Below are 21,685 nucleotides of genomic sequence, written 5' to 3'. Positions count from 1 at the left end.
CGGTGCTGAGGTGGGTGCAAGCGTGCACAGAACTGAAGAGGCAGCAAAGGTGCAAAAGGTTTCAGCAGAACTGATGCCAGCAGGGAGGGCAGACACAGCAACTCTCCCTTGGAACACAGGCGGGGAAAAGGGGAGGGATGCCAGGGCACTGGAGAGCAAAGCAGGGGGTCGGGGCAAGCCAGGCGGGCGAGCACAGGGATGGTGGGGCAGCCCCCAGCACTGACCTTGCCATGTAGCCCAAGACGTGGGCCCGGATGACTACAGCTGCTTTCCTCAACTCCTCTTCCCGATCCTTCTCCAGCTTCTGCTCAAGAGCTTCCTTCAGGAAAACCTGACGCCACGGGGAGGAGTTTCAATAAACACAAAGAGAGGAAAGAAGTCAGTCCCCGGGAGAGCCGGGAGGTTTCATCCCCGGGTGACCGGCGCTGAGCGCGCTCCCTGTGCGGTCCGGGCCGGGCCGCCCGCGCTCCCGCGCCAGCCTGGGCGCCTCGCCCCGGGGCCACCGCGCTCGCAGCACCAGGAAAAACTTTGTGCGGCGACAGCAGCCAAACTGCGCGCCCAACCCCCGCCTCCCTCCCTCTGTGGTCAAGACTTAAAAGAGAGAGAGGGAGGAAGGAGGGAAAGAGGAGGGAGGAGGAGGAGGAGAGCCTGTGCTCGCGCCTGGCATTAACTCTTTCCCGGCTGACAGCTTTCCGTGCGCAGCCCAGTCCCTCCCCGCAGCAGGCACTGGTACCTACTCGGGTGATTCAATATTTTGCAAAGAAACTCCTCCGCATTTCAAGGAAAGGGAGGAGAACATTTAGATTTCCAGACTCCAGAAAGCAATCTTAACAGCAATCCTCACCATGGAAGACAGCCGGAAAGCTAAAAGCCCCGTGGAGGTGCGAGGCTGAGCGTACCCTCAGTCCACCGGAGCCGAATTCTCCACCAGCCTCCACAGACTCTGAGGCGGAGACGCTTCCCTGCTGAAGAGGCTCAGCAGCGCAGCATGCGTTAGGGGGACCTGAGCCCCGGAGGGAGAGGTCTCCAAGTATTACTGGCTGCACTTCAGCATCCAGTATTTTAATTCTCAAGCATCTTCCATCATCTGTATCTCAAACAGTGCTAAATGTTTGTGTGAGAGATGACAGCGCTATCTTGGAGACAAAAGGACTGAGATATAAGCAAGATAAGGGCATGTTTACAGGAATTGTGCTGACATATCTGAGCTACTTTAAATCAGCTAGTTAGCGCAGGGTTCAGCACAAATTTCTGATATGAATGCTTTACTTTTTGAGATGGACTGCAGCCTGCCTGGAGCTCCACAGCCCTGTGGGTGCACTGCTAGCAGTACCCAGCCTACAGTAAGTTGGCTAAGGCATGTCTGTACAAGCTGCAGTCACAGCAGCAACTGCCATATGGCCGTGCTCGTGTGACCCGCTGCCTGACATCGGCTAAATCACTGCCAGGGCCAGCAGCAGAACAGACCACGCTAGGAAAGCGCTGCCCTGCTTGTTAAAGCACTGCCGTGAACACAGGCTGTGAGCTGACACTCATCAATCTGCAGAACAACGTTAATCAGTAAAAACTCCTTACAAATTTATTGATCCATGTGGCTCTGCTGAGAGGCCAGAGGGATGTTCAGAGATTTGAACAGTCCAGTGTTCTGCACAAACTCTGTCCCTCCCCACTTACCTCCCCTTACGTCTCTCTATACTTTCCCTTCCATCCCTGCTTTTGGCCTGATCACTTATTTAGGCTCTTTTTTTTTTTTTTTCTCTCTGCAATGACCACCATGTACTGAAGCCTCTCCCTGAGTTCGTACCCATTGCCAGTGGCTTCCCTGGACTAGAATTTCTCCTGGGGAGCATTTTCATTAAGATGGCCTTAAGAAATGAGCTGGTTTGTAATGACTGAGTAATTGTGGGTAGCCTTAAAAGAAGGTTCATTATCAAGGTACTGCCAACCATGAAGCTGGCATCCTTCCCTGCAAGTTGCACATCCACTCCCTCTGTCAACTCAACAATCTTTTAAAGACTTCTTTGAGGCAGGGATTGCTCTTTACATTACACTGCAGAACCAAGCAGCAGTCACCCATTTCAAGAATGCAATCAGCAAAACACTGTCTCAGTCCATTATCTTCATCAAATTGCAAAAATACTCAGTCCATCAGTATTGCCCTAGCAAGCACCAACTGCTGTGCCAGTGAGGAGGGGGAAAAAACTAAATTCAGCATATGCAGAATTTAACAAGACCCAACCGTAACCTTATAGTGTTTTCTACATATGCTTCAGAGTGAGGGGTTAATCTCAAATAACATAACAATATCTTGTTATAAGCTATTGCATTTTGTGGATTTTTTTTAGACTCCTGTAGATGACAAGGAAGAGTAAAATGTATTCAAATCCAGAAATATTTTTGATGCCTTGTGGAAACAAGTTGGAAGGTGGTTGTTTCTTTGTCATAATTCATCGTCACTTTCTGAAAACATGAGATCACTTTCATCCAAGGAAAGAATGATTAAACAAAACATACAAGGTTACTTCTATCTTATCTGCTCCTGTTAGACACTGGCCAAGTTTTAAAGCACAGTGCAGCACCACAGTGCTCCTCACACAACCTCAATGCCTGCATGCACCATCAGTGCAACAGTGAACATGTTTAGGTTACGTGTAGATCAGCAGACACAAATGCAACTGTGTGTGCACCCATGTGTACGTAAGTGGGATCATATGATTCTTGGGGACAACAGTGGGAAAGCGGGAAGTGGGTCGCTGTGACCTAGATGCCAATTAGTATACAGAAACCTCCTCCTTCAAACAGGTCCTGGAAAACAGCAGGTTTAAGCGGAACGAATGCTTTCAAACCACAAGGATTATCGTGTTAAATAGCCATAGGAAATCTGTGTTGTGGGTATGGACAAGTATGGCAGAAGGTCCAGGTGTTCTCAGGAAAGGGGCACAGAAGCTGCTGCTCCATCCCAGAACATCCCCAGTGAAGACAAGAGCACCTTAACACAAGCTCTTCCGTCATCACATTGCTTATTTGCGTCCAACCCCTCACCTCAGCCATGCCACTGGATAAAACCTGCCTTATATACATTAATACCTCTTATAAACATTAATTTGACAATTGCCAGCACAGCAGCTGCTCTATTCTTAATGAAAAACACAAAGATCATCCTGCCCTTCCTCCCCCATTTCCTTTCCCAAGCTTCACAATCCCCTGCACTAATTCACAGAGTCTTTTCCTTCCTCCTGCAAACAATTGCTAGGGATATAATTATCCTTCCATTCATTTTGCAGGAAGTATTCCCCCTTCTATAAGCCCTGCTCTTCACCCACCCCTTATACTTCTTCCTAGGTTACATCCCCATTGGCCTGTCACACCTTTTTCAGTAGCTTCTCCTTCCTCTGTAAGCCACTAGTTCTGGGAATTGCTGCCTGGGTACCCAGAGGTGCACCTGTAGCAGCAAAAGTGGCAGCAAGGACACACAGGGGACCTCCTCACCAGGACAATGACCACACTCTGTGCCCCTTAGCTGGTAGCTTCACTTCACCCTTGCCTGAAAGCCTCTGGGAAAATTAGGGCTCTGGAATACCCAAGTATTCCGGGCCTGTGTTACCTAGCACCAGCTAAAACATGAACACAAAGCGCTCTGTAATCCAAACCCGAGACTCAACAGCTGAGTACGGGCAGCAGGGAAGGAACGACCAGGAAGCAGTGCTGCTCTGCACAGCCTCACCTTGGCATCTGCTTTCCTAAGGGCAGGCTTCTGGAAGAACCTTCACAAAGCAAAGTTGCAAGAGGGAGCAATAAAATGGCTTTGCTACCATCTGAGCATAGGAAAGAATATCAAGCAACTCATCTGAAGAATGAAATGGCAGGGCAATGGTCACAGCACCTTGGAGCAGCCAGGGGCTGGCCAGCCATTCAGCATGGCAGCAAGGACAGAACAGGCCAGGACAGCCTTGGAGTGATGGATTCCTTAGAATAAATAGAACTGCTCCCCTCCACCAGGACACACAGCTCTAATTCAAACCATTCCAAACATAAAATAACTTCTACAACCAAACAAGATGTCCCAACTGCTTCCCAACTCCTTTAAATTGTCCTTCTCAGCCATAAAGAAATAGAGATACAAAGACTGCCATTCTTAATAATTTCTTTCTTCCCACAATATTCAGACCCAACAGCAACCACTGCCCTAGCAGAGAGACTGCTGTTTACCAACATGCCGCATACAGCTCTTCAGACAAGTTTTAGTTTATAGGACAGAACTGTTTTTAAAATTACTTTAGAGTACATCCAGTGTTTTGGCAAAATACAAATACATTTTGCTTGCCACAATTTACCACCTATATTGTTTTTCCAAAAGAATTTGTTTGTGCAGGTCAAGGAGTGACTGAAAACAGACAGATGGACTGATTCCTTCAGGATGCACAACGGGGACTGAAAAGAGATCCTATTGCTGCCAGGGGCTCAAAGTAGCCTCGATTTCCTGCTTGTCAGCAATCTGTTCTAGTCCCTGGACTCCAGCTATGTAGCTTATAACGTTTTATACTCCAAAAGGTGAGTATGTGCATGTGAGTTTGGTCCTCACATGCATTTCCCTGCTGCCCTTGCTGTAGCCCAGCAATCTTCCATCTCTTGTCATGCTAGGAAGAAAGTTCAAACTCCATGTTTACCACCCCTTTCTAAAGCTTCCCAGGCACAGGCAGCTCTGCAACGCACACACACTCCACACAGGCTTTAACACTAAAATGCTGTGAGACTGGAGTCACCCAAGCAGTGTAGGTTATCTAGGGACAAGAATGACTGAAATGGTTCTGGGTGGAGGGGTCAGTGAGGAGACACCAGGTTCCCAAGACATAAATAAGGAACACTTTAATCATAGAGCAGAAATACGGCTAAGGGATAAAACCTTCTTTCTTGAACATCAGTGGAGGCATGTGAAGGAAGGCCTTGGAAACTTCAGGTTAACACAGCTCCTTCCCACAGCAATGGCCAGTGGTTTCCATGGTTGTCACACAGTTCATAGCACAGACTACCAACTGGGCTACCACCACTCCTCTAAGAAGGGGAGAGAGAGATCTCACTAAGAAACATTATAGTCTATCTACTCATTAAGAAATTATTGCTCAAAGCAACAAATATCATTATCTGATCTCCTGGACAAATTAAATGTGAATACTCACTAGAATCACTTCCAGTTCCATTGTGACTCTGAAAATAGTCTGCACTACTTTTTTGAAGGCTTAAGGGCAAAAAATGCAAGAAAAATTGCTTTGATGGACTACTATCTGCTCTGGATATGCACTGCATACCCACTACTTAGAAACACTATCTGCACTGGACACCATCCGTCTTGGAATATTCTTTGAAGAATTTATTATAGAATCATAGAATGGTTAGAGTTGAAAGGGACCTTCAAAGGTCATCTATTCCAACCCCCCTGCAAGAAGCAGGGACATCTCCAACCAGATCAGGTTGCTCAGAGCCTCATCCAGCCTGGCCTTGAATGTTTCCAGGGCTGGGGCATCCACCACCTCTCTGGGCAACCTGTTCCAGTGTTCTACAACTCGCATTGTAAAAAATTTTTTCCTAATATTGGCATATGTAGAAAGTTGTGATAGAGACAGTTTCCCACTTCCAGATTTCTATAGCAATATACTTCACAATGCTCACATCTATTTCTGTGTGAAGCTGTCTCAAAGCTCGAAAAAATTCAGAGTGAAACACCCAGCTCCCTCCCCATTAAAAGAAAGATAATGGTACATTTTCAGCTGGATGTCTGGAGAAAAATAAAAACAAAACAAACCCCAAAAAATCCAGACTATACCAGGCAAGAGAGAAGTGTTAAACATTCACCAAAACAGAAGCAAAATCTGAATTATGCAAGCAGGGAGAAGCTTTTGGATACCTTTTCCTAGAAAATGTATGCTAGCATCTGGGCTAACTGCACAAACCATCAGCTGAGATTCCACAGTAGAAAGCTGTCACACATCTGGTGATCTAGCTATCTCTTCACAGTTTAGATACATACCAAGCAGCAGCTCATTGCCTCATGCAAGAATTTTAGTTAGCCAAGCAGAGTGAAATATCTGGCACAAGAGGCAAGAGTTAATGGCACAGATTGCAACTGCACACAGTGACACCCATGCTTGTTCTCCTTGGATTCATACATTGGATCAGACACAACAAATCAATCTGGCTCAGTCAATGAGAAGGAGTTTAGATAGAATCAAAAAGCCTTCTATATCTCTAGGTACGTAGTATGGGAAATATTTGAGATGCTACAAGTCAGCGGCACAGCCCAATGTATTTAAAGGGTCATCGCTACTTTGCGCTTTCTACTGGCTGGAATCTCACCAGAAGCAATCGCATCCCCTTGCAGCTGGAACAAAGCCATACCCTGCCTGACACTGATGAAGTACCTTGGTTTTACCCAGCTGCCATTCTTTCTTGCTGCTGTCATAGGTCTGAAGAAAGCTTGCACATACAGCTTTGCTGTTGTCTGAGAAACTTAGCCCCTTCACAAGCATCTTGTACCTAAGAACCAAACAAAATCTCATGAGGTTATGTATGACAGTAACCCACCTCCCCACCGCCGCTCCAATATTTTAACTCTAATTATCCTCCTCCCATTAGTCCTTCTTCCTCTGGGACCTCCCTTCTTTGTATTTGCCTTCCAATTTGGAAATTTCCATCCCTCAACCTTTATCTGTTCCTACCACACTGGCAATTATTGTTGCAATCCCAGTAATAAAATACAAACTCAACAGTATTTTTCAGTAAAGAACAACTGTCTTTCTGAAACATGTGCTTTCATCAGACACAAGTTATTTTGTTCAGTATAGGGGTGGCATTTAATGCTCCAAGAGACAAAGGAAGCAATGTTTAATGGTCCCTTCTAGCCTTAAACTTCAAGAAATCATTTTGATACAGCTAATTAAAAGAAATAATCACTCTTTACAATATTAATAATCAACTACACTGTCCATTAAAATTTGCTTCAGCCTGACAGATGAAAGGTTTTAAGTATGATATTTTCTTTTTACATATTATGAACAGCTGGGTTTCACAGCATCACACAAGCAAATCTGTGGCAAATCCACAAAAAAAAAAGAAAAAAGAAAAAATGGACTGTCTGCTCTTCTTCCATTCTGACTTTCTTTTACCCTGAAGGCAAGTCTCCAAAAGGACTTTCAAATCAGACTATGATACAGGCAACAAGGGCATGGTTAGAAAAACATTCCACAAATTATCCATATCAGTAACAGCAGTTACAGAGGGAACAAACATATAGAATCATACGGGACTGTTACAGCATGTAGGACAATGACAGCAATTACCTGCTGAGAAAGTCCTGGAAAAGGCGCCGTATAGGGAAACCTGCTCTCCGAACTTTGACTGTCTCCAGCATCCCTGAGTACCGGAGCTGATTTAGCACCACATCTGGATTGAAGAGGTTCGGCGCCTACATAATGATCCAGATTCAAAAACAAATAAGAAGAGACAGAGAGAATAAGTGTTGATCTTGGTACTACTACTTTGCTGACTTGAACAGCGAGTGTTTCTCTGAGCACACTCAGTCACAGGCTGTATATCTGTTTCTCTGTAAAAAGTCAACCCTGCATATTTGGGCATGCCAGGTGAAAAGGGGGAAGTTTGGGTCGAGGGGAAAGCAACCTCACAACACTGCATGGTGCAGAAAAAGAGACAAAAGGGAGTTGGGCCGATCCTGGAAAAAAACAGTTTGCAGAGTGCTGTCATGGTCAGATCATGGCAGTACAGCAATGATACAGTGCATTAACATATACAAAATGCAGAACGCTGACTCAGTTCTATCAATTAAACTGGAGAGAAACTGCAGAATACTTTTCTTGCATAAAACCCCCAGTAGGCTTTCCTCTGCCATCTCATACACAGTTTCAAAACACGCAAAGAAAATGATCAGTTCAGAGCTCCCTCCCAATCCAGTTAGCAGCATATCCTCCCATCACAGTCCACAATACAAGGAAGAACCAGTCTGTCTCTAAGCACTGTGACTTGTTCACGAAGCACCCACCTCCTCTGCCTCAGAGCCAGGGAGCTGCAGGAGCCGCTTCCTACCACGCAAGCTCTGCATTCCAGAACAAATTGTCTACAGGCACCACAAACAGGAGCAATTGCTTCTTCTACCACAGCTCTGGGCTCTGCACAAGCCTGGTTCATCTTCCAGGCCTCATAACCACAGACAGAGGTGGGAATGGCTATATTGTATAGTACTTAGCATGTAGTCTTTTCATCTGATTACCAGGAGGAGACTGTATTTTTCCTCAACTATAAAACAACTAGAAGAAAAAAAGGAAGGTGAGGGGGAACTGATCTTATCCTCAGTTTGGACCCTGAAGAGGCACCTGTCAGGCATTTGTGCAGGTGAGTGTTCAGGGAGGCCCATGTCACATGCATACATTTTGCTGGAAGACAGACTTGCCTTTTCTGTGTTTGGTTTGATGCAGCGGATGAAGAATGGGTTGGAAGTGCTAAGTGTAGCCATCAGGGAATGGAGAGAATCCTAAAAAGCAGCAAGACAAAACCCAAAGGATCAGTCACTACAGGAGGGAAATGGGTTACATTTGATGCAATAGGGTCTTTATGCAGCTCTTCCATTCCTAATGTCCTTTGACTCTGCCTACAAAAATGTCAACAACCCAGGAGATGCCTTCCTGTCCAAAACATACCCATAAAGTTAATTTATTCTAACACTGTTTATGTGGCCATCCTTATTCTCAGAACTATATCGCTGATGTGAGTTATTTTTACAAGTCTCTCAAACGTTAAATATAGGAAACTAAAACTGTGAAACTAACAGGTTTGCAGACAATCTAAGGGGGTGAAATTCATACTTGCAAGGTCCCCCCAATAAGGTTTTATTTGAATTGCCGCTATATCTGCAAAATATGTGGCCTAAAAGGATACATACACTTAGCTGAAACATCAAACCAACATGAAAGATCAAAGAACCTCAAGAACTTAATACACTTAATAAAGTATTCTTTTCCTCTGCCACCCTGCTCAGTCTTAGCATCTCACATTTTACACCAGACAGAAATCCTTTGGGCAGTGGCACTGTCTTTTTTTTTAGCACTACAACACTCCTGCACATTTTCAGTGCTGGACACAAAACAAGGATGAATGACTCCTCTTGGCTGCAGGCCTTCCTTTACCCATCTGCTCCTCCTCAGAAGCCTCCTGCTCTCTTGGAAAACATCCTACCCTGAACTGGGAACTGACAGTTGGTCTGCGCCTCTGGGTGCCCATCTTCACTGTCTCTTCACTGCAACGACTGCAGACTCTTTCAAAAAGGTCGTAGATGAAGTCCAGCCTAAGGGAGAAGAAAAGAATTAAAGAAGACGCAAGACATGCACCACTTGTGAGAAGATGGCTCTCATTCTCAGCTACTGCCCTGTCCCAGTGTGAAACACCTCATTTTTCTTCCTGCTGTGCCGCAGAGTGTCTGCAGGAGGCAGTTCAGCTGGGCACTTCAGTGAGGAAATGAACACTTTCCCTGTGGCTGCCTAGACCCCGTGGGCTGCCCTCTATGCCACCCTTGGCTGCAAAGCCAGAAACCCTACCTCGCACTGTCAAGCAGGATATTATGCAAAGGAAGATCTCCATTCTGCACTTGCTAGGACACCTCCCTTGAGCTATATGCCTGCAGGCAAAACTACCTTGAAGGTATTCCAGCTAGACAGTGTGCTGTCATGCCCCTCGCAACCTAGCTGTCATGGCTAGCACCCATGACATGCTCACGCAATTGCAACCACAGCTCTTCTGTGGCCAGAGGACTTCTAGAGTTACCCTCAGTGTAGGTCAGCTCTGGGGAATCTTCCACCACTCCTTCAACAGTGGTGCTGTTTCTTACAAAGTGGCACAAAGTTCTCCAGCACTTCCTGTGCCAGTTTATTGTTATGACTGCTTCTAGCAGAATTTCCTTGTCTGGCTTGCTGAAAAACCCTGAGTCCTTCTATTATGCTGGACAATGATGACCACAATTCTGGTTTCAAGCCTTGTGTAAAATATTCCCCAGATGCCACTGCGAGCAGCTCATACTCTCACCTCCCTTAGGTTGTTTCAATGCTGCTCACGGTGCAAACTCTGCAGCAGGCTTCAGAAAAGATGCATTTCTGAAACAGTCACATCAGGCTGGAGCCCAAAGGCAATATATGGACTGTGGTAAGAAGCATGTGGTAGAGTTGCTACTCAAAAACTTCTAGGGTCTGCCAGGTTATAAAATTCCTCTCTCCTTCTACTAGGTCCCACCTCTGTCTTCCAGACCTTGCTTAAGGCCAAAGGCAGCTCATTTCTCTAGGGTCATGCTGCAGCACTGGGATATAATATTAGGGGCCATGCCCAGTCCCACAGTGAGGGCTCAGTCCGGCTCAGGATAAGGACAGAAGCTCTCCACTAACAAGCAGGCTGGAAAACAAGCAGCCTCTGTACAAAAGCTGGCATTTGACAGCATGGCAAAGAGCCTTGACTCATTTGGGGCAAATTTGCCCTTTTTGGGACAGGGAGGTAAGAGGAAGAAGAGGAAAGTGGGAAGAGAGGAGGGAGAAGACCAGCACTGCCTGGAGGGGTTTCTGTCATGCTTTTATAGCTCTTTTCAAAACTGGGACAACAAGAGTACTGATTAAATCTGTGCCTCATCTGACTTCTCCAGCTCTCCTTTCTTTTGCCAGGTCACTTAAGCACAAAAGAGAAAAACGATAAAGAATGATGCCTGATGCTCAGACAAATGCAATTGCTTTCCTTGGTCTGGTTATTACATGAATGTGGCTTAGTCCAGCCCAATAGATGTGGCCTCCTCACAAGCGTAAGGGGGGCATACCTGCTGTCTTTCAGCATGTTTAAAATGTCATCTCGAAAGGTGTCTCTGTTCTTCTCCAGAAAGCCTCTCACATCATATAGCACCTGCAACACAGACAGAGCCACTACAACAGTGCAGTACAAATCATTTAGCACTTCTACACTAACATGCCAACGTACAAGACTTCCAGCAGAGCTACACAGTAATGCTGCAGGCATGTGCCAAGATCCAAACTTCTGGGGTCAAAGAGCTCCAGAGCTCTGCAGTTACCATCAAGAAATTGGCTTTTAGCCATCAATTTTAAAAAATCAAAAAAAACCTTCAAAACAGGAGGCAAGTGAAAGAGCTGCAGAGATTTGCCTGGGATGTACATGTGGGGAAATCCTCTGCAAGGTGTGAGGTACTCCATTCACTCCAGGAAATGCCAGCCAGTGCCCTAACGTCCCAGCCACTAGTGCTCAGCAGTTACCATTCCAGGAGGGGGTCAGCCCTTCTTTAGTGTGCAGGTGCCCTCCCTTGACACACCTCCCTCTACTCCATATCGCTCCACAACAATAAGCAGCATTTACCCTGGAAGACTTGGAAGCCTTCTCCTTTTTGCCATAGGTATTTAGCCTTTTCTCCTCCTTCCCAAAAGTCAAATTTTCCTTGTGACTTTTACTTTGGGTTTTGTTTGTTTGTGCATGTCCAAGAAAAGACAACATGAAGTACAGCAGTAAGCAGAGTTTATACCCCAACCGAAAGTTACCTGAGAAACAGACATCCAAGCTGGAGAACATAGTCCTGGAGAATGACATGCTATTTTAAGCCCATCACACTCCCTGTGCTCTGGTATGGGGCACTAACTGTGCAGAAACACACAGCTCAGATATTCTTGATTTTTAGAATCTAAAATCCAGGACCTCAAGCCCAAGTGCAAGCATCTCGGAGATATATAAACACCTACCTCGCCAGCATAATGTCGTATGCCAAATTGATGGTCTGTTACCCGAGGCTTCACATAGTAGTGGTTGCTCTGAAATGAAAGAAAAAACTCTTCTTATAATGCCGATGTAAGAATAAATAGGCTTAGTCAGGAACTCTGCCATGACTATGACAATGCTGGCATGGGCAAGGACCTTAGCTATTGCAGAGCCTGACCACATCTGCTGCAGTTATCTGCAGCTACGTTACAAAAATATGTTATTCCAATAAGATGGAAAAATCCAGCCCTTCAAGGCATTCCTCATATGAGCAAGGGCTTGCAGAATCAAGGCTGGATCGGCATGCCACAGATGAAATGTTAATTCTTGCATGTCTGACACGTGAGGAGACTGGGCTCCACACAAACCATGTGGTGCAGGACATGGGATCAGGATGCAGGGAAGATGGCAGCTTTGCAGAACACCTACACAACTTTTCTTTGTCAAAGGAAATATCATACCAATCTCTTGTCTTCCTCTATATTTCATCTTTCTTTGCATCTCTCTTCCCCTTTTAAAATATTCATCTTTCCTTTCTCTTATTTGCTGTTCTACTCTCAGTTTTCCTCTCCTTTCTTTGTTCTATGAAAACCATAAACTATGTAAGAACTCCTCTCCCTCTCTACCAAGCCCTTATATTTCATCCATTCCTACAACACTTCTGGTTCCTTCTTCCGTCTCCCATATTGCTCCTCTCCCCAGTTGTATCAGAGGTCATATTCTCTTAAATCCCATCTCTATGCTTTTCCTCCTTAAGCCTACTGCAGTCCACAGAAAACATAGACAAGAGGGCTTGTTCTCTTATAACATCCTTCAGGCTTTCCAGCAATGCTGGCTAGATGCCTTCCAGTGCTCTTCCAGCCAGCACTAGACACCTTATCTGATAGAAAAACCACTTTTGCCTTCAAAAATGCAAACCCTAGAGCACTATCTACTTCAGCATTCCTCCCTGCACTCCAGCTCCTCAGCCTCTTCCATCTCTTATAAGCTCCCTAGGGTTCCACGTTAACTGCTATACCCTCAAAGCAGACAGAGGTGACACTATGAACAGCTTAATGGAAAAGCTACTCAATGCACAGAAATCACCAGAAATAGCAACCAAAATGTTGTGGGGCATAAAGGAATGCAATATAATACTGACAGTCTCATGCTGCTGTACAATAAACCACAGGTACCTTCTTACCAAGGGAACTGCACTCTGGTCTGATTATTTATCTCAGAAAAGAATAGAGAAAAGATGTAGAGGAATTCAGAGACAAACAGCAGAAAGAAAGAGGAGCATTGAAATTTCTCCATTTGGAGACAAGCTGAAGAGGTTGGGACATTTCAGAAAGAAAAGTCAAAAGAAGTGATGCATTAAAATATTCTTAAGTTCTATATTAAAAGTTAACAAAATATCAACATCAATAAAAAAGGTAAATTGGGCATTCTCATATACCTTGACCCATAATACAGGAAAAGCTGGATACAGTGGACTAAATTGAAGGCATCACTTTAAGCCTAAACAAAGGAAATATTTCCACAAAACTATGCATAAGTAGACAATCAGAAGTCATTGCTATTGTATCCAATTTGTAGTCATGGGTATTGCTAGCAGAATTAGATGCAAACATGAAAAATAAGAATATCTGCATCAATGCCAATTAAAAAAAAATTGTCAGATAAAGGATACAAATTTGTATGTTTTCAGGCTTGGATGAAGCCTGAATCAGAGGACTAGGAAACATTTTAGCTGACAATATTCTTACTAAAATAGTAAATTATTCCATAAGTCCCTGCTATGAGGTTTAATGTGCTTTGTTTTAAGTCTGTTTACTATTAAGAAGAACAGAATGTTGGCTGTACCAGAGACAGGATAAGAGATTGCTACAGTGATCTCACTGTGTTTTCTGTGCCCCCAGGATAACTTTCTGACCCGCATGAAAAAGTCGTTCTACTCCTGTGTCCAGATTACAAGAAAGAGGAGGAAAGAATTTAATTAATTAGTAACAATGAGAGAGCTTTCATTAAAAGTCATGAGGCAAAAGCCATCCCCAGCCCCGGGAGATAGAGATTTGACATGCTCTGGAGCAGACTGCTGGGAGCTAGCTGGCAGGAGAAACCCATGCACCCTGTGCAGCCGCATCCCATGCCTGGGGTGCTGCCTTGTGTCCCGTTGCAGACCAGAGGAACCTGACCTCCAACCGGTGCTACAAACTCAAATCTCCTCTACCCGCAGCCTGTGGAATGCACACTCCCTCTCTCTGTGTGCAAGAGATCTTTTGCAGGTTTCTCCACATACTACTTTTGTTCAGTGCAGCCTTATTAAACACTCGCAGGTTTGGGCCTCAGGCATTTTAAATTTCCTGCACAAAGCACGTATTTTACATCAACAAAACCTTCACTTTCAGTTTTGAAATGCTGATGGGGCTAACATACTGATCATTTGCCTGCCGGGTTATTTTCTTACTTACCATATGCTGGCTGTGAAGTTTTTCCAGAAGGGTGTTGTCTGTGCCTTTGGGGAATCGACTCTCTTCGTTCACCAAAGCCAGTAGACCCAGTTTCTACAGCCAAACAAGAGACAGGCTTTTACAGTCAGTAAAAGCTCTAAGTACACAGCACCGAGCCAAGAACTGGAGATTGGACAGCACATTGAGCAATAACTCCTGACTTACACCCAGCAAAGCTCGAGCTGAAGGCAGAATTCTGGCCAGTTAACACATTCAGCAAGCAGAACATAAGTGGAGATTATTTATAAAAAAATCACATTAAGGTTTTACTTAAACACTGCTCCCTGTCTAACACTGTGACACCCTCCCTAAGCTTACTCTCAACAATGAGCAGAGATCTGCTTTCTTGAGCTGGGACTATGGCTAGAACAGCTCATACTTTTGTCAGGTCACAATGGGAAGAGGATCTAGGCAATTACCTGTTTTTAAAAGCAGGAAACCACAAGGGAAGGTCTCAAGACAATCAGCAACCCCTGCTGTGATCCCTGGAAACTGTCACAGGTAACTGCTTACCTTCTCGATAAGGTCCAGGCACTCTGCATTATCCATCCAGTCAATGGCTTCCCAGTTTATCCCTTCCCTGACAATCAAGAACAAACAGAATAAAGATGTGAAATACAAGATCCAATGCCCTGAGGTGCAGAAGAACAGAAGTAGATGAGCATGGCAGCTGTCCCAGGACTCAAGAGATGTGCAGGAATCAGGCTTTGCCATGTCTGAGGAAAAAGAATAAGACACACAATGAATGCACTGCTAACAGGAGATGGAAGTAGGAGATAGCCTTTCTTATCCATCCCAGTGATTAGACTGATGCTTATCTCGTAGTAATTTGGCAAATTCCACATCAAGCACTAAGAAATTGTAGTTGCTCTCAGTTGCTCTTTCAGGAGTGATGAGCATCAGCCCAAGTGGTGGTGATGATAGACAGTTTGCTACACAGCTTCAAGAATCAGCTGCTGACCCACCAATCTGGAAAGCAGGTCTGGAGCACATCTGCCAAAAGACTGAACCACAATTCATAGCTCCACCAGAAGAAGAGACAGGAGCAACTTTTCAGGGAAAGTTTTGAAGAGGATGGCACAGACAAGCTTTGGCCTGACAAGCAGGGGACCTACAGGGTGGCCCTGCATCTTTCAGAATGGGAGCTAAGGTAAGTACAGCAGTGCAATAAGCATGCTTTGAAAATCATCCATGAAATTCTGTAAATCTGTGCTGATAGTGTTTTCCCCCTTACCACCTTCTTACACTCCCATAATATAGGCCGTTTCTGTTTACAGAATTCAAAGAAGCCTGGGAGTAACTCTTGCTCAGGAATCGAATGAAGACTACAGGCTATGTGTGAAGCTACTTACTGACATCCTGATACAGACACCTTTCAGGTGAAGGCTAATGTTTTGAAGATAGTGAAGCTGCTGTCTACAACCCCTTTAATCACATCACCCTAGAATAACTTGATGAGTAGTCAATAATAAAATTCTCTTGCTCTTTTCAAAGTTCAGCCGCAGAACTTAAACTCCTATGTAATCATCAGGAAAAAATCTTTTGTCATGATGATACCATTCTTAACACAAGCTTCCTGCAATGGTGTAATTGGCCTCAGAAGTGAGTGCATAAAGAGCCTTGCAGTTTTGTAATCTTTAGAATTTCATGAATTGCCTATTCAACTGCCTCCCTTTACAAGGCTGCTCTCATTTGCCCTCACTGACCCTATTCAATTGCTTCTTTCACAAACATGAAGGCTTCTGTTTCAGAGCAAGAATTGAAGTATTTGTCTAGCAGCTTTCTCTAGAAGCAGAAATACTCTAGAACATCCCAGGTGCTTCACAAAATACAATCCAATATGAAGCCCACAGAAGAGAAACAGCTGTGCAGAAGGCCACATGCTCTTTAAGCTCAGGAAACAGCCTGATTTCTGTCTCCTTGCTGAGGAAAAGAGCCCTTTTTACAGTGTAGGAATCTCTAGGACAGAAAGAATGTTGGGTACCTATCCATGTATCTTTAGGGACTTTACCTTTTTTGCACACCAAGATTCCACCTGCATAACACCACCACTACCTTAAGTGAATCATTACTGAAGTCAGTAATCACACCAGTGACCATGTGTTCTAATGGGTTTAAGCCCAAGATATTCCCATTCAGATGAGAGATAGAAGGGAATCTGGACTATTAAAATACTACAAGGGAGAAAGTTTTTGCTTGGAGAAAAGTGACAAAGCTGGCAAAGCACATGGACAGTGCTTACAGAGACACATCCATGGTCAGGGTTGCACTAAGGCCCAGCTGCCTATCCTGCCTTAGTGGCTGGGACTGGACAGCCCAAAGGAGGAATGCTGTCCTCCATTCTACCACCCAAAAAAGCAAGAGGGGCCCCACTCCGTCCATTTGTCACCTGTTGTATTCCAGCTGCTCCAAGGAGAAGATGTGTTTGTTGAAATATTCCTGGAGTTTCTCATTTGCATAGTTAATGTTAAACTGCTCAAAACGATTCACCTGTAAGAAGAAAGAAAGATTATAAAACTTAACGTTCTTTTCCCTGGGCTCTAAAAGAATCTATAACAGCGATGGGGAAGGTGCCAGGCCTGGAATAAAGCCAGAGAGCATAGAGGGAAGGGGTGTCAGATGGACATGAGGAGGGCAGTATGGGGAGGTCCAGTAGGAGGACAGCTTTTGTAGCTCATGCAAGGTTAATTTAGTAGGCCTAAATGGTAGTAAAGACAATCACAGTTCTCTTCTTAGGAAAAAAGAAATACAATTCCCTAAGTGTATTTCTTACTGAGCTTTCTCTTCTGTGAAATATCTGAGCAGTCACTATATGGCTGCTCAACATACATCCCTCATTAGTTGCAATCAGAAGCATTACACACAGGATTCTCAACACAAGGCAAAACAGATGTAAACAAACAACGTTTGTTGTAGAAGTTGGACATTTAAGTTGTATACAAGTCAAAAATTCAATATTACCTATCACAGCATATCTGCTTAGAGTCTGTGTCACAAACCAGACCTTGAACATCAACCTACCTGAATGCAGGTGTCAGAAACGGGCAGCTAAATATATCGTGCTGCTCCTAGAGGGAAGGGGCATGGTAGAAATCCCAGAATGCCCGATGCTAACCCAAACAGGATGCAAACCTACCAACATTCCTTGCTATATGCACTGACATCTCCAAAACCAACCCACCCCGCAAAAGACAAAATCCTGACCTGAAAGTTCTCGAAGCCAAAGATATCCAGGATGCCCACAGACTTAAAGTTTTCCTTGCCTTTGATCTTCGTATTAATCTTGCTAATGAGCCATGAAAAACACTGGGAATACAGTGCCATAGAGAGGGAATCCCTGGAGTCAGCTGCCTGTAAACGCAGAGAGAAAAAATGAGTCACAGAAAGAAGAGAAGGAATAAGAGGCACCACAAATCTTTATGGGACTTCAGATTCCTCCACCCTTCTTTAGATGTCTCAGCATCTGTACTGGTTGTGTGTGGTGGAGTGTCTATACAATTAACATTCAAGTTTGCAAGTAGCCCAGCCACACACAGACGTACCATGTCTGACCTTTGGGTAACTGAACTTGAGAGGCTGAAGGAAGTACCAAAATCCTTGATATCTTTTGGAACAAGTGCTGGGGCAGGGAAGGCCACAAAATACCTCATGACTAAACCCATAGCAGTCATTTGCATGACCTGAGCTAACATTTGCAGTGACAGGCAAAGTATCTTGGTTCAGTACACCTAGGACTGCTGTCAAACGGATGTCCACTCAGTTTTTCAAAATCTGGTAGGGCAGGATTTAATAGAGTATTCTGTCACCAAATTAGCCTCAAAAACCTCCTTTCCAAAACTTCCCTGCAAACAGCATTATCTTACTGGAAGACAGAGTAGGCCAGCCAACAGCCAAGATACATGACCCAGAAAAGCATGGGTTGAGAGAGCTTTCTGCAGCTGACCCAACATCCTATGCAGCGATCATAACCAAGTGTCACAGGTGGAAAAAAATAACTTAAATTCTGATCACTAACAGGCAGTACATAATTTGGTATATGTAAGTGAAACTGAACTTTTGAAATCTCAAGCAAAAGCCTGCTACTTGATAGCTGTAACAGGAACGGGCTGGTTGTAAGTTTTGATAACACTTGGAGTAAATGAAAGTAGCATGCCCCAATCCTCCAATTAATAAAAAAAAACATGAGATAGAACCACAAATTAAGACTGGGAAACCAGGACGAACAGTTCTGGCAGGCCAAAAATAAGGGTTCCCAAAAAGAAGACGTGATCCTAGAGTGTAGAAAAAGGGGTCAGGTAAGAATACAGCAAAGATCTTAACTGGAAGAAAGATGCTGGAAGTGGAGAGAGATCTTGGAGATCAGAGACATGTGGAGACAAATGTCATGGTATGCCCAAGGACCTTGGCTGGTAGTTCCTGAGACTCATAACTGCAAGGAGCTACACAACATGAACCAACACAACTTTCTGCCCGACTCTCCTGGACAAGCAGCAATCTCCCTGCTGGGAAAAGACATTGACATCTAGTGAAGTAATAATGAGGGGTGAGTGAGCAAGTAGGATTAATGAAGTAGGGTAAAAGCTATAATCTTGTCATTTCATAAATAAACCACAATTTCTAGATCAATTACAGGTTGTTTACTCTGTCTTGCCTGTGACACCAGGGTAATTCCTTCAGTAGGCCTGGCCAGCAATGACAGATCTAAATGCACCCTCATCCTCTTCAGTTTTACAAGCCTGAATAACACAGCTTTTCCCATTCTGCTTTGTTAATGGCACAGGCCAACAGCCCCTCTCATCTCAGCAAGCTCCTGAGGCCCAGCCTGCAAGATCCTCCTTTTCACCCAATCCCACCATTTTTCTCCTCTCTTCCTGGGTATCTCCTCTCCAGCAGCCCAAGGCTGAGAACACATAGCAACCTCCCTTCTCCACACAAGAGAGCATTTCAAAGCATGGGCACACACATCTTTTCTGGGTATTTCTTCTCTCCATCAGATGGTCTGTCTTATTAGTTGGGACTAAGAATGCCCTCAAGGCCATGTCATAGAATCATAGAATAGTTAGAGTTGGAAGGGACAGTGTCTCTGGCTACACAGTAAGTTGGACTCATTTTCCAAGAACGGGACCTCCCCATCCAGCTGTAAGCAAAGCCGCTCTCCTCACAATATGGCTCAAATGAGATTCTCAAAGGCTCCTTTCATCCTCCCAGCTTTGCCCGCCTTCAGGCCAGTTCATCCGTTCAGCCCACTAAAATGTCAAAGCTCAGATACGTAACAAGCTCGTTACACAACGAGAAATCCCTGGCAGCTCTATCAGTGCATTCCCGCAGCAACAAGTGGGAATAGGTGGGCACAGTACTTGAGGGCTTAAGCAGGAATGTTCTTTACAGGCCAGAGCAACAGGCTGACCTCATGAAGACAGCTAAGTAGCAGCATCCACTTGCTATAACAATTTTCTTGCAGTCTTAGTACTTCACTGGGCTGCAAGCAGTAAGTGTGAGGTCCAACATGCACAAATGTCAGGAATAGTTATACCATCAGAGAAAGCTCTGTTCAGGGAGACTCCTGTAAATCCTACAACTGCACACTGTTGCTCTGGACTGCACAGTGTCTCTGGCACTATTTGTTATCCATCCTTGTGCACTGATATAGAAAGATGTCACTTATTTAGGACAGACAGCTGAGAAGAGGCACTGTGGTACTGGATACCGAGGATACACACCACAAATTATAGGCTGAAAAATAATTGCCACGCGGTTTAATCGCAAAAAAAGGTCACAGACTGTGGGGAAAAAAAAAAAAAAGATAACAGTTCTTAAAGGCAAAGCTTAGTTTGTGATATATTAGCAGGTGTGTTTGCAGCAAGAAAAGAAGTGACAGCTGAAATGAGTACTGCTGAGACTTCAGCTTGAATACAGTCTCCAGCTTTAGGCACTCTACTTCCTGAAAGATGTGGGAAAACAGAGACAGAAGAAGAAAAGAGTTAGAAAATTACTTACAAGGAAACATTGAAGGAACTGGATTGTTTAGTTTAGAAAAGAGAACACCATATGAAAAACTTCACTGAAGCGGAAGCTTATAAAGGTGGACAGTTGGGATGTCAAAGGTAATCTAAATATGAGGAAAATCTTTTCAGCAGGATACTTAAAGAGGCTGTGAAATTCCTTCCATGGGAAATCTGAAGGAAAGTTTGACAGGCATCCGTCAGAGAGAGCTTAGTAACTCTGGTTTCTCTGCCAACGTAGGGGTTGGATCGATAACCCTCTGCAGTCCGTGTCAGCACAAGATTTCCACTACAGATGTTCATTTGCTATAACATGATGCTTATTCCATCCTAGTAATATTCTTCTTTGTTTCCCAGTCTTGCATTTTATTAATGACAGAATATTTCCTACGTGCATGGACCTAAAACACCACGAGTGCCCTCAAGTGATTAGCAACACCACAAGTTAAAGTTAGTAGACACAACACTGTAATGAACCAAAGAAATGTAACAGATAAGCAGGACTGGCTCCAGCACACGGTACATGTTCAGATGATGAGAACTACATATCAGTTTATGTGGTCCTCCTTTGCTGTTGTATGGATACGCAAAGAAACTGCTGTGGGGTAACAGCCTACCATCTGCCAGATGTTTTGTGGTAAATGTGAGCAAGCTTTTATCTTCCAGTAAATGCAGCGTAACCTGGGAGTTCTGCAAGGCAAAAGCATGCAAACACACAATTACCACAAAGCATCTGATGTACCTTCTGCATGACATGAGCATGACCAATTCCTGCTGAGTCAAGGTGACTTAAAACCAGTACTGTGCATTGCTGCTTGCAAGTGATCTCCCCTGTAAAGCCTATAAAGCAGAGTCAACACTGGGACTTGAACTGCCAATACAGGCAAAATACTTGAGGACAGAACTGAGAACCTAGAGGGTGTAGGATGAAACCCTAAACTTGAATGGATGATACAAGAGGGCCTGGAAATGCAGACATGGCAGAAGCAGTAGCATACACTAGGACACTTACCTGCTCCACAGTCAGAGGGGAGCTGATCTCTTCCCCACGCAGAATCATGGACCTCTGTGTCAGTACTTCGGAAAGCTGGAACGCGTCTAATCCCAGGAGGTCACTGGCAATATTCAGCACTAATAACAAAGGAGGACACACTTTTTTCTCCTGCACAGATCCCCATCACTCATGGAGGATCCATATTCTGCAGCTCAGTGAGGAAATCCCAGGGAGTCGTACAAGGCAAGTGACTAAGCCCCGACACAAAACTCACTCCCCTCCGCTTCATTCTCTTTGGCTTACCCAAAGCTGTAAGCTTACGTATCCTATCTGAGGCAGAGGCAGTACTTGTTACAGGCCACAGTCAGACACTCACATTAGTCAATCTTTCTGCTGACAAC

At 44.5% G+C, this 21,685-nt stretch overlaps 1 protein-coding gene across 1 annotated transcript in view; it reads right to left on the bottom strand.

Annotated features, from left to right (window-relative positions):
• Nucleotides 1-21,685, bottom strand: part of LOC104477136 (unconventional myosin-X) — a 92,929-nt gene that overhangs the window by 35,101 nt on the left and 36,143 nt on the right. Inside the window, exons 11-22 of the mRNA XM_086751165.1 lie at nucleotides 21,303-21,421; nucleotides 17,493-17,639; nucleotides 16,678-16,778; nucleotides 14,802-14,868; nucleotides 14,250-14,342; nucleotides 11,781-11,849; nucleotides 10,856-10,938; nucleotides 9,241-9,349; nucleotides 8,459-8,539; nucleotides 7,335-7,459; nucleotides 6,417-6,531; nucleotides 225-331 (exon numbers count right to left, since the gene is read on the bottom strand). Coding sequence (XP_086607291.1) covers nucleotides 225-331; nucleotides 6,417-6,531; nucleotides 7,335-7,459; nucleotides 8,459-8,539; nucleotides 9,241-9,349; nucleotides 10,856-10,938; nucleotides 11,781-11,849; nucleotides 14,250-14,342; nucleotides 14,802-14,868; nucleotides 16,678-16,778; nucleotides 17,493-17,639; nucleotides 21,303-21,421 — 1,216 coding nt within the window. The remainder of the gene's footprint in view (nucleotides 1-224; nucleotides 332-6,416; nucleotides 6,532-7,334; nucleotides 7,460-8,458; nucleotides 8,540-9,240; nucleotides 9,350-10,855; nucleotides 10,939-11,780; nucleotides 11,850-14,249; nucleotides 14,343-14,801; nucleotides 14,869-16,677; nucleotides 16,779-17,492; nucleotides 17,640-21,302; nucleotides 21,422-21,685) is intronic.

The sequence above is a fragment of the Chlamydotis macqueenii genome, chromosome 6, assembly GCF_036417535.1.
Source record: "Chlamydotis macqueenii isolate bChlMac1 chromosome 6, bChlMac1.mat, whole genome shotgun sequence".
NCBI classification, from domain to species: domain Eukaryota; kingdom Metazoa; phylum Chordata; class Aves; order Otidiformes; family Otididae; genus Chlamydotis; species Chlamydotis macqueenii.
The sequence above is the reverse complement of the archived record's forward strand: the minus strand, read 5'-3'. Positions and strand labels throughout refer to the sequence as shown.